Source organism: Poecilia formosa, unplaced genomic scaffold (assembly GCF_000485575.1).
Source record: "Poecilia formosa unplaced genomic scaffold, Poecilia_formosa-5.1.2 Scaffold48, whole genome shotgun sequence".
Classification (NCBI taxonomy): Eukaryota; Metazoa; Chordata; class Actinopteri; order Cyprinodontiformes; family Poeciliidae; genus Poecilia; species Poecilia formosa.
The window spans coordinates 931,353-942,306 of NW_006799987.1; the positions used below are offsets into that span (position 1 = coordinate 931,353).

At 37.2% G+C, this 10,954-nt stretch overlaps 2 protein-coding genes and 1 long non-coding RNA gene across 3 annotated transcripts in view; 2 read left to right on the forward strand and 1 right to left on the reverse strand.

Annotated features, from left to right (window-relative positions):
• Positions 1–125: 125 nt before the first annotated feature.
• LOC103138244 (uncharacterized) lies at positions 126–5,669 on the forward strand. The gene is made up of 3 exons (XM_007552365.2): positions 126–376; positions 1,583–2,060; positions 5,212–5,669. The coding sequence occupies exons 1-3, from the start codon at positions 319–321 to the stop codon at positions 5,552–5,554; spliced, it is 879 nt and encodes a 292-aa protein (XP_007552427.1). The 5' UTR covers positions 126–318; the 3' UTR covers positions 5,555–5,669.
• Positions 1,755–4,326, reverse strand: LOC107836284 (uncharacterized). The gene is made up of 3 exons (XR_001662157.1): positions 4,179–4,326; positions 1,950–2,040; positions 1,755–1,845 (listed from the first exon to the last, which is right to left on the reverse strand). It is a non-coding gene; the product is annotated as an uncharacterized LOC107836284 (long non-coding RNA).
• A 1,881-nt stretch (positions 5,670–7,550) lies between the features above and the next one.
• The window catches only part of ints4 (integrator complex subunit 4), a 15,452-nt gene continuing 12,048 nt past the window's right edge, over positions 7,551–10,954 (forward strand). The window contains exons 1-5 of the mRNA XM_007552366.2: positions 7,551–7,689; positions 8,917–9,111; positions 9,198–9,315; positions 10,097–10,203; positions 10,292–10,454. Of these exons, the coding sequence (XP_007552428.1) occupies positions 7,636–7,689; positions 8,917–9,111; positions 9,198–9,315; positions 10,097–10,203; positions 10,292–10,454 (637 nt within the window). The 5' untranslated portion in view covers positions 7,551–7,635. The remainder of the gene's footprint in view (positions 7,690–8,916; positions 9,112–9,197; positions 9,316–10,096; positions 10,204–10,291; positions 10,455–10,954) is intronic.

The following is a 10,954-nucleotide window of genomic DNA, read 5'->3' on the forward strand; positions in this document are numbered from 1 at the left end:
GGTTAGGTATGTGATGGTTAGGGTTAGGAAAAGGGTAAAGGTAAGGTTTAGGCTGTAGAAATGAGTAGAAATGAATGGAAATCAATGGAAAGTCCCCACAAAGATAGCAAAACAAACATGTGTGTGTGTGTGTGTGTGTGTGTGTGTGATTGTCACATAGAGGATGCTGTCCCCTGCTGGCCGGCAGGCTGCAGATGATGCTGTCATCCCGTTCGCTTCAGGTTCACACAGGAAGTGCAGAACTGCTTTCTCAAGAGTTTTTGTTGCAGAATAGCTGAGAGGCGACCAGAGCGGAGGTGCAGAGGTGGAATCAAGAACATGATGGGGTTGCAAGTCTTTATCCGACTCCTGCCGCTCACATGTCTGCTCCAAACGGGTAGGATTCTTCATTTTGGTCTCATCTGATCGGGTTTTATGGTCTGGGTTGGTTTTTTATTAAGAGTATTTAAAGGTTTTGCAAATGGACTAAACTTCTGTTACATTCTAAATGTATAGATGTATTTTTCTCATATATGTTTTAATTTATTATTCTAATATTAAATGTTGTGTTTTTATTATAATTAGTAGCAATAAAGGCACCAGTCTGTGTGTCAGTTTATATGCTACAAAAACACAAACTCTTGCCAAGTTTTTGTTGCTCTAGTTTCTAGTTCAAATATCTTATTGCACTTGAAATAAGACAAAACTAACTTACAAATAAGTTTTTCACAAGATATAGGAGCTAGTTTGAAGCCAATAATCTCTTAATATTGATTTTAAAAAAAGCATATTTTGATGGCAAATTTTGTCACTTATAACATGGAAAAATGTCATGACTGAAATAATCTGCCAGAACTTACCTTATAATAAGATATTCACACGCCAAAGTATTAGGGCCATACTAAGAAAAAATAACAGAAAAAAGTCACAATATTATGATTTTATTCTTGAAATATTGTGACACAGAATGGCTCTAATATTCAATTATACATTTGCAGGAGACGTTAGACAAAAATACTTATGATTTTGTGATTTTTCAGTGTACAACATGCAAAAACACAAAATCTTACTTAGTATTTTTGTTCTAGTTTCTACTGCAAATATCTTACAAATAACTTACAAGTAACATTTTAGCCATATATAGGAGTTTGTTTTCTGTAAATAATTTTAAAATTTAAAATAAAAAAAAGGTACTAGGTCAACTGGCAGATTATTTAATTTATGATAATAAATTTTCCCATCTTATAAGTTAAATAATTTGCAAGTGGAACTAGAACTTTTTAAAATCAATATTAAGAAATTATTGACTGACATATTGGAAATTACTGCCTCCTACATATTTCTGAAAAGTTACTTATAAGTTAGTTTTGTCTTATTTCAAGTGCACAAATATCTTGCACAAGATATTGGACAAAATATTTTTGTCAAATCTATAGTAAGATTTTCTGTTTTTGCAGTGCACTTAATGAATTGAGTTACTTCATTAAATTAATTTTCTGATTTAATGTACTTTATTTTCTAAGATCATTAATTTAAGTTATCTTCCTTTAAGAGGACATGACAGAAACTCCTGGCGTAACGCTGCTTCCTGTTTTGCCTCCAGGTGTGAGGAGTGTGAAGGATTCGGTGTTTGTTTACAGCAGAATCGGAGACGTCGCCCTGCTGCCCTGCACCAAATTAACCTCCGCCGGCTGCTCCTCCATCACCTGGACCTTCTTCAGAGGCGGGCGGGTCCGTTACACCGAGGAGGTGACCGGAGGGCGGGTCAACCTCGACTCGGACAAATCCAACAGAACCGCCGTTGCGTCCAACTGCTCCCTCGTCCTCAGCGACCTCACCATGGAAGACGCGGGTTCGTACGTGTGTCTGGAGAACAAGGAGGCGGTCACCGACGTCTACCTGTCGCTGCTGAGCGTCAGCTTGGGCTCGCCGATCACAGAGCTCCGGCCTGGAGGGAACCTCTTCCTCACCTGCATCCTCTTCACCTACTACGACGCGGGCAGCTGCAAGCCGTACTCCAACGTGTTCAGGGTCAACTGGCTGGATGAGGACGGAAAGCAGCTGCACAAAGACGACAGAAGGTTCATGAGCGTGAAACATGTTACAAAGATCAATGCAGGGATGAAACCATTAATCGGATTACACTGCAAAACACAAAATCTTACCAAGTACTTTTGGTCTAGTTTCTCTAAATGTCTTAGTACAATTAAAATAAGACAAAACTAACTTACAAGAAACTTTTCAGCAAGATAAAGATAAAAAAAAGTTTTAAATCCACTGGCAGATTATTTCAGTTACAAGTGGCAGTTCAATTGTAATAAGTGAACAATTATTTTTCAATAATTATTTAATTATTGACTATAAAAGCTCTTATAACTTTTTTGAAAAGTTACTTTTGTCTCATTTCAAATGCATAGAGGTATTTGCACTAGAAACCTGACCAAAAATACTTGGTAAGATTTTGTGTTTTTTCGGGTTGGTGTTCAAACCATACTTGCGTAAATGTTTTACCAAGTATTTTTGGTCTAGTTTCTAGTATAAACATTTTAGTAAACTTGAAATGAGACCAAACTGACTTACAAGTAACTTTTCAGGAAGATACATGAGCTTGTTTTATGTTAATATTGATTAAAAAATATTAGTTCCACTGAGAACAAGGGAAAATGTATTTTTATAGGTGAAAAAATCAGCTAGTAGAACTAGTACTTTTTTAAAAATTGATATCAAGGAATTACTTTTTTAAAATAAGCTCCAAATCTTGCTGAAAAGTTACTTGTTACTAGAAACTAGACAAAAATACTTGGTAAGATTTTGTGTTTTTGCAGTGTAATCTTGATGAATCCATTATTGAAATAATCATTAACTAATTTTGTATCAGATTCATCATTAACTGAATTACACAGACTCAAAAAAAGCCATTTGATGACAAAACAACACACTCAGGGCCAAAACTGTGCAAAAAACGGACACATTTTGAATTTAAAATAAGACAATCCTTGCAAATATTTCATAGTTTTCTCTCCACCTTGTCTGGCTTAAGTTACCGTCTACATAGGGTTGGCAGTTAGCACATTTTAGGTAAATCGTTTAAAAACAGAAGAGCAGAGGCCCCAGTATCGACCCTTGTGGTTCACCTAGATTACGTTTTTGTATTGCAGATTTGACACCATTTATTTTAACACACCAATGTCTAGAGTCAAGGTTAGACTTGGACCAGATTAATGCTTGTTGAGAGAAATTTAGTTGTTTCAGTTTCATCAGAAGTACTTTGTGGTTTAAAGTGTGAAAAAGAGAGAACATAGCTAATGTAATGTTTTTACTTCACTAATCAGCTTCACTGTTCGACACCTCTGCATAGACAGGGTTATTCTACTTGTCTTTGAGTGAAACCATAATTTTCCTGTTGATGACCCAGTTTGGGCCGAGCTTCTGCTGACGGACAGATGCCTCTAATTTCACTCTAAGCAATGTTTCCCAGTGTTATATATGCTCTGTGCTCCAATAAACCTCATCCAAATGACTATATTACCTCCTTTATGCACCATCAAGTGCTGGTTGGTAACTAACTGCATTTCCACTGTAGTGCAAATCTTTGTCTATATCACTGGTGCCCAAAGTCGGTCCTGTAGGGCCGGCATCCTGCATGTTTTAGTTCTTTCCCTGGTTTAACGCACCTGGATCAAACAATGGCTCATTAGAAGGCTTAAGAAGAACACCTACATGCTGAAAAGGTTGTTACTACCACCAGGGAGAGAACTAAAACATGCAGGATGCCGGCCCTCGAGGACCGACTTTAGACACCCCTGGTCTATATTCTGCTAATGTCAAAACTTCCACAATTTCGCAATTGCGGTGTTTCCATTAAATAAGAAATTAAATTATTATCACATGTAAACAAGGTTGCGAGATGAATTATTAAAAGTCCTGGCAGCAAAGCATGTAAACAGTTTATGATATATATTCATAATTCAGCCATGGCGCCAGCTTTCATCATCTATCGGCCATCAGATAAAATGGCCGCCGCCACACTGGGAGCGGCTACGTATGCTGTGTTTAGGGGGAATTGTAGTCGGCAGTTTTACAAATGTTATATGGATTAAACACGTCTGACTGGCACTCCGCCTTTTTTTAACTGTGTGATGCTGTGAACTGCACATTGTCCGAAAAACAAAGCAAAACAAATACTATTATCCTCCTACAACTTCCTGTCGTTTTCGTTGTTGTTTGCGATCGTATTAACGGCCGACTGTTGATCACGTGACTCGTCTGACGTGAAAAAAGTTTCCATTAGAGTTTTGAGAAACACATCGATACAGCTGAGAAACCACCTCATCGAGGCGCAAAAACGCTTCTCTCTCTCTTTTTAATCAAAAATGTGAGGTTTTTTTTTTTTAAATTGACGTGTTTTCATTAAGTGAATTTATTTTTGTACTTCCAATACGGGCAATGTTATAGTTAATGGAAACGCAGAAAGCAGTGGATCAATGCTAACATGGTGAGATAGCTAGTTTAGCTTCAAATTCCGTCTTGAGATTTTATTTTTAGTTTCTCAACTCTACTTCAAAAATGTTGTTTTGATTTGCTCTCAAATGATAATTATTAAAGGTTTCCACCACAGAAGTAATTTCCAGCTAAAATCTGAAGGTACAAAGCAGAATTCATGCTAAAAGAAAGTAATATTTATTGAATAGTGACTAAAAGTGAGAAAAAAAATCTAAAAATTGATGTTTCTTTAGATATTTTTGAAGCATTGTCTGTGGGTTTTTGAAAGGGATCCCCAGCCTAAAGCTAATGCTGACTAGCTCATTTAAAAGCTTTCACTGTAAAAATTATCAAATATTTTTGTCTAGTTTCTAGCACAAATATCATAGTAAACTTTAAATAAGACAAAGTCTTATTTACGTTGCGTAATAAAATGTTACATTTAACATCATACATTAGCAAAAGTATCAAAAAACTCCTTTAGAATATTAGCACCACAAGATCTGTGATTTTGATTGAAAAAAACCACAAAAGCAATCATAAAATTTATTCATATTTTAACAGTTTAATGGGCTTTATAAATGCATACAACCGGCCCTTTAAGAACATTCAGATTTTTGATATGGCCCGAAATGAAACTGACTCTGACGCCCTGTGCTAGACCTATTCAAAGTGTTGGATGATAAGATACAATCTATGCTGAAGACCTTATTATACAGAATATAAAATATGTATTTTGTTGCCGTGCAGGTACAAGCTGACTGAAAACACTCGGTGCAATGTCACTCTACGCATAAAGCTGCAAGCGGAGGACAACGACAGGAAGTGGAGCTGTCAGGTGGACACCACAAAGAACAATAAAGTTACATTTCTGAACTTCAGATCCTCCTTTCTGTTTCAAAATGCCCACACGGACCAGACTGTGAAGCCACTGGTCACAGAGGAGTGTCGTGCAGAGCTGCCCATCAGCCGGATCGTTCTGTGTGCGGTTCTGCCGCTCATGGTGTGCATCGTGGGATTCTTCACATGGAAATCAGAGCACAAGAGAGCAAAGACCTCAGCTGCTGTCATCGAGCTGCAGGATGTTTACTGACAGACTGTACTGAACCATTTGCTGCAAAGAAACTGTAAAATGTAGAATGGGTCTTTGACAGTCCACCTAAAGTGAAGAAAATAGACAATTGTCCCTTGACACACTGTAAGAACACAATTTTACCAAGTATTTTTTGTGTGGTTTATCTGAAATAAGACAAAGCTGACTTACAAGTAACTTTTCAGCAAGATTTAGGAGCTTGTTTCCAATCAATAATTATTGAATATTGATGAAAAAGTTCTAGTTCCACTGGCAGATTATTACAAATGGGCGCAAAACTTTGTAGAAAAAAAACACAATTTCACAATTGTGGGATTTACATTTAATAGATGCAATTAAAATCATGTTTCTTTAAGTTTGTCCAGGCTATAAGTCATAAAAAAAACATTTTACAACATCATTCTCCTACCACTTCCTGTCACTTTCTTTGTCTTTTCCACCAGTAGTAACATCTGGCTGTTGATCACATTTTGATACACCCATAAAACAATCTCATTCTAGCTGAAATTTTTTTGAAATAGCCAAGTTTCCGTTAAGTGAATATATTTTTGTAATTCCAATTTGCACAATTTTATGGTCAAGGTAAACACATCTACTCATAACACATTTTTCCCATGTTGTAATTGAAATAATCTGCCAGTAGATTTTGTACTTTTTGTAAACAGTCAAGAATTATTCACTTAAAACAAGCTCCTATATCTTACTGAAAAGTTACTTGTACCTTGGCTTTGTCTTATTTCAAGTGTAATAAAATATTTGCACCGGAAACTAAACAAAAATACTTGGTAAGATTTTGCAGCTGTTTGACACACATTGTGCTTCAGTTAGATTATCTTAGAGGAAAATGTTTGCTTATTAAAATGTTAACCTTGCAAAGGAGCTGCAGATATTTCAAGATTTCTTTTTTCTCCATGCAGCTTTAATTGATTTAAAATCAAGCTGTTCTCATTTGGAATAACTCTCATTTTAGTGTCATCTCCTCTTAGTTCTCATATCAAACTTTTTACTTGACGCTGTTACTTTGTTGCTCCTGCATTAAAGTAACACTGAAGTGCAGAAGCATTAGTGCTGCGGAAAATAAATAGGAAAGCGCTGCACTACTTTGCAAAAGTAGTCATATTCCAGAAGCTTTTTCATATTGTTTAATGCTACAATCACAAACTTTAATGTATTTCATCTGGATTTTATGTGACAGACCAACAAAAAGTAGAAAGAAAGTAATAATAAAAATCATAATAAGCGCGCTGTGCATTTGCATCCTTACTCTACCTCTAAATAAAATCAATTACAAGTTTAATTCAGTAAATCAGTACATTGTGTATAATTTAATTACATTGTAACTCCAGCTGTTTGGTAAACGCCTCAGAGGTTTGTTTATATATTTAATTAATATTTATGTCCTATTATAACAGTTGAAACTAATACATATCCTGCAGAGCATAATGCTACAGTACGTTAGATCCTAAACATGTTATTTTAAAGAATGACTATTATCTTATTTTCTTGATTGATTAATTTAATTTGGTTTATTTTAGCTGAATCAACGAGAATTTGCAGTAAAATAATTTGAAATAAAGAAATACTTAATTGGAACAGTGATTTTTTTTTCAAAATCTCTTTCTCATTCTTACTGTTTATTCAATGTCACATGCTGTTCTTATTTTTTAAATTATGTAAAGCACCTTGAAATGCCTTGCTGCTGAAATGTGCTATGCAAATAAAATTTGATTGATTGATTGATTGATTGATTTTATTAGTTCTTCCACACAATTTTGGCTGATTTTTGGTTATTTAAATTTCAACGTGAAATTGGTTAATTAAAACAAATATTTGTTAGAAAACTTGATAAATAAAATGGGTACACCTAATTCTTTCAATAAACATTAAACAATCTGTAAATAACAATTTATTAAAAGTTATAAATCGACATAAATATGTACATAAAGTGAAAGCGTAATTTACAAAAGGAAACTGAACACTACATTCACGTTCCACTCTGTAATATGAGTTCCTACGGAAACCTGAAAGGGACAATTCTGTGTTGTTGGTGTGAAACATCACCTAGCTGCTTTAGCTAGAACATGGCAGCACATTTGAAAAAACGAGTTTATGAGGAATTTTCCAAAGTTGTTCAGGTCAGCACAAGATGTCGTTTGTTTTTCCCGCTTCTTGTTCAGTTATAAACCAAACCGTAAAAACGGGGAAATATGCCGACAAGATAACTAGCTGGTTAGCTAACGTAGCATAGCAACATTCAACCAGACTCAGTCAAAACTCACTTTATAACGGTTACTGTGCTCTTTGGATCGTTTTAATCGGTTCAAATATAATATTTGGAATTGATTTCAGTCTATCATGTTTCAATTATACCCTGAGTTCCGGACTGAGCCAGTTAGCCCTCCTTAACGCCAACTAGCAGCTAGTTTATAAATACAAACTGACACAAATTACGTGTATAATTTGTTCTGACAGGTTAAATTTATCGGTCGTTGAAAGCAGATAAGAAAATACAAACCACGTTTTAATGTGACGTTTTGAAGCGAAGTAAAAAAAAAAAGCATGACTTTTCATGTTTTTAAACTCTGTAAAACATGGCTTGCATTTGTATTCAGCCCCACTGAGTCAATGTCGTAGAGTCACATTTTGTGGGATTATACCTGCAGGTTTTGTGGTGTATACATCTCTACAACTAAAAACATATTTGCATATTACTCTTTGCAAAAATAACAAGAGTTCCGTCAGTTGAAATGAAATATTGCCTGAGTTTAAAATGCTTTGCATCATTAGAAGGAGAATAAAATAACAACCCAGCAAAAACATTAAATCACAGTGACATGTTTAAAAACTGAATACGATTTATGATGTTACAGTTGTTATTTATCAAATTTGGCTGTAAACAAATTTTTTTTTTAACTGTGATTTAAAAAGGGACTCAGTGTTTCAGCAGTTTTGTAGTTTTCTGGACGTTTGTAGTAAAGGAACATAAAAACTGAATGTTGCTTGTGGTTCTGGGGATGCAGCGTAGGCTGCAACCAGAAATCTGAGCTGATTGACTTTTTATTCAGTCCTGTGAAGACACTGTTGCAGTAATCGATGCGACTAATTAAATGCATGGATGAGTTTCTCTAGATCTTGCTGGGACTTTCGTACTTTAATCCTGGAAATGTTCTTCAGGTGGTAGAAGACCGACTTTGTAACTGTAGAAATCCATATTTGGATGTCATATCTGTGTTTATAGGTTTGAACTATTTTAATTTCTACAGATTTCTACAAATGTAATTATTCAGTGTGAATAATTACATTCTGTCTTTGATAGGTGGCTAAAATAATTAAATAAATGAAAATGATAATAATCCCTGCAGATTCCTCATGAAGAAGCTCCAGCCAAGAAGCTGCGCCTGTCCAAGCCCAGTAAATCCGCGGCGCTGCACATCGACCTCTGCAAAGCCGCCAGCGCCACCGACGCGCTGCAGTACCTGCTGGAGTTCGCACGCAAACCGGTGGAGGCGGAGAGTGTGGAGGGCGTGATCCGGATCCTGCTGGAGCATTACTACAAGGTGAAGCAACACCACAGGTTCACACACAGTCACCAGGTTTTGGAGACTGTATGTGGTAATAATTCCCTGTTTTGTTTCTCGTTTAGGAGACTGATAACTCAGTGAGGCTGAGGATCGCATCTCTTCTGGGTTTGCTGTCCAAAACAAACGGCTTCAGCCCCGACTGCGTCGTGGACGACGTCATTAACACGCTTGGAAATGAGAGTAAGACCCGTTCCACTCAAGTAAGAGTAGCACTGCTTCAACATGTTCTGACTGGAGTAAACGTAAAATGTCCAAGAGATTACTCAAGTAAGAGTAAAAAAGTAAAAAAAACTACTGAATAACTGATCAAAACATCAGTCATTTAATATTTAAATATTACATAATGAGGGGGTTAAAATACAAAGTCATATGGAGAGTTTGGTCTTTGAAATATGGAAGAGGATTAGTGCCATTAGAATAAAAAAAAGAAAAAAGAATTGATGTTTTTTTTTTTTTTTTTTACCATACTCCTGACTTTTGATCTTAGACGATTAGTCACAGTTTCTGAGAACACTGTGAGAAATCTGAGATTAAAGTCAGAAATCTGAGATTAAAGTTCACATTTTGAGATTAAAGTCAGAATTAAGTAAAAAATCTGAGATTAAAGTCTGGTTATTTTTTATCGGTGTTATTAATCCTCTTTCATATTTAAAGACCCAAATGAAAATAATTCACATAAATAACATAATGACAAAATAATAAAATCAGGCAAGATATACTTTTTTTTCCAAATCAGTTTTTTTAAATAGGTGTGTCTCTGTGTCTGGTGAATTTTTGGTTAAAATGTTTGTTTTTCATTCACCGGGTAGAAAATCCAGAAATGTTACTCTAGTAGGAGTAGAAATACTTCATAATAAAATTACTCCTAAAAGTATTTTTTTCCAGAAACAGTTATTCCAGTAAACACAGCTATTCCCAGCTGCAGATCCAGATCTGATGACGGTTTCTGAAATGTCTCTAGAATCCCACCAGGTTCTGGCTCAGCTGATGGACTCCCTGCTGGTGATCGGAGGCCAGCTGCCAGAGAGTCCGGCTGTCAGGCGGCGGCTCGTCCAGGTGGCCTGCAAGGTGAAACTCTGCCGGGGTAAAATCAGGGCGTCGCCGTGGGGAAGCCAGGCGGCGCCATCTTGAACGCCTTCCTGTTTCTCCTCTGCAGCTTCTCTCCGATACGAACTTCGGGGTGAGGAACAAATGTCTGCAGCTGCTGGGGTTCCTGGGAACCGTGGAAACGCCTCTGACCAAAGACGGCGAGGGACCGAGCTCATCGCTAGGTCCGAAACATCCGACCGTACATCCTACCGAACATCCGACCGTACATAAGACCGAACATCCGACCGAACATCCGACCGTACATAAGACCGAACATCCGACCGAACATCCGACCGTACATAAGACCGAACATCCGACCGTACATCCGACCGAACATCCGACTGTACATCCGACCGTCCATAAGACTGTACATCCTACCGAACATCCGACCGTACCTCCGACCGTACATCCGACCGTACATAAGACCGAACATCCGACCGAACATCCGACCGTACATAAGACCGAACATCCGACCGTACATCCGACCGAACATCCGACTGTACATCCGACCGTACATAAGACCGAACATCCGACCGAACATCCGACCGTACATCCGACCGAACATCCGACCGTACATCCTACCTAACATCCGACCGAACATCCTACCGAACATCCGACCGTACATAAGACCGAACATCCGACCGTACATCCGACCGAACATCCGACCGTACATCCGACCGTACATAAGACCGAAAATCCGACCGTACATCCGACCGAACATCCGACCCTA

Excerpts from the sequence above, each read along its gene's own strand:
- LOC103138244 (XM_007552365.2), top strand. The coding sequence starts at position 319 with ATGATGGGGTTGCAAGTCTTTATCCGACTCCTGCCGCTCACATGTCTG. Across the intron at positions 377-1,582 it reads CACATGTCTGCTCCAAACGG|GTGTGAGGAGTGTGAAGGAT; the intron begins GTAGGATTCTTC and ends TTTTGCCTCCAG. Across the intron at positions 2,061-5,211 it reads CTGCACAAAGACGACAGAAG|GTACAAGCTGACTGAAAACA; the intron begins GTTCATGAGCGT and ends GTTGCCGTGCAG.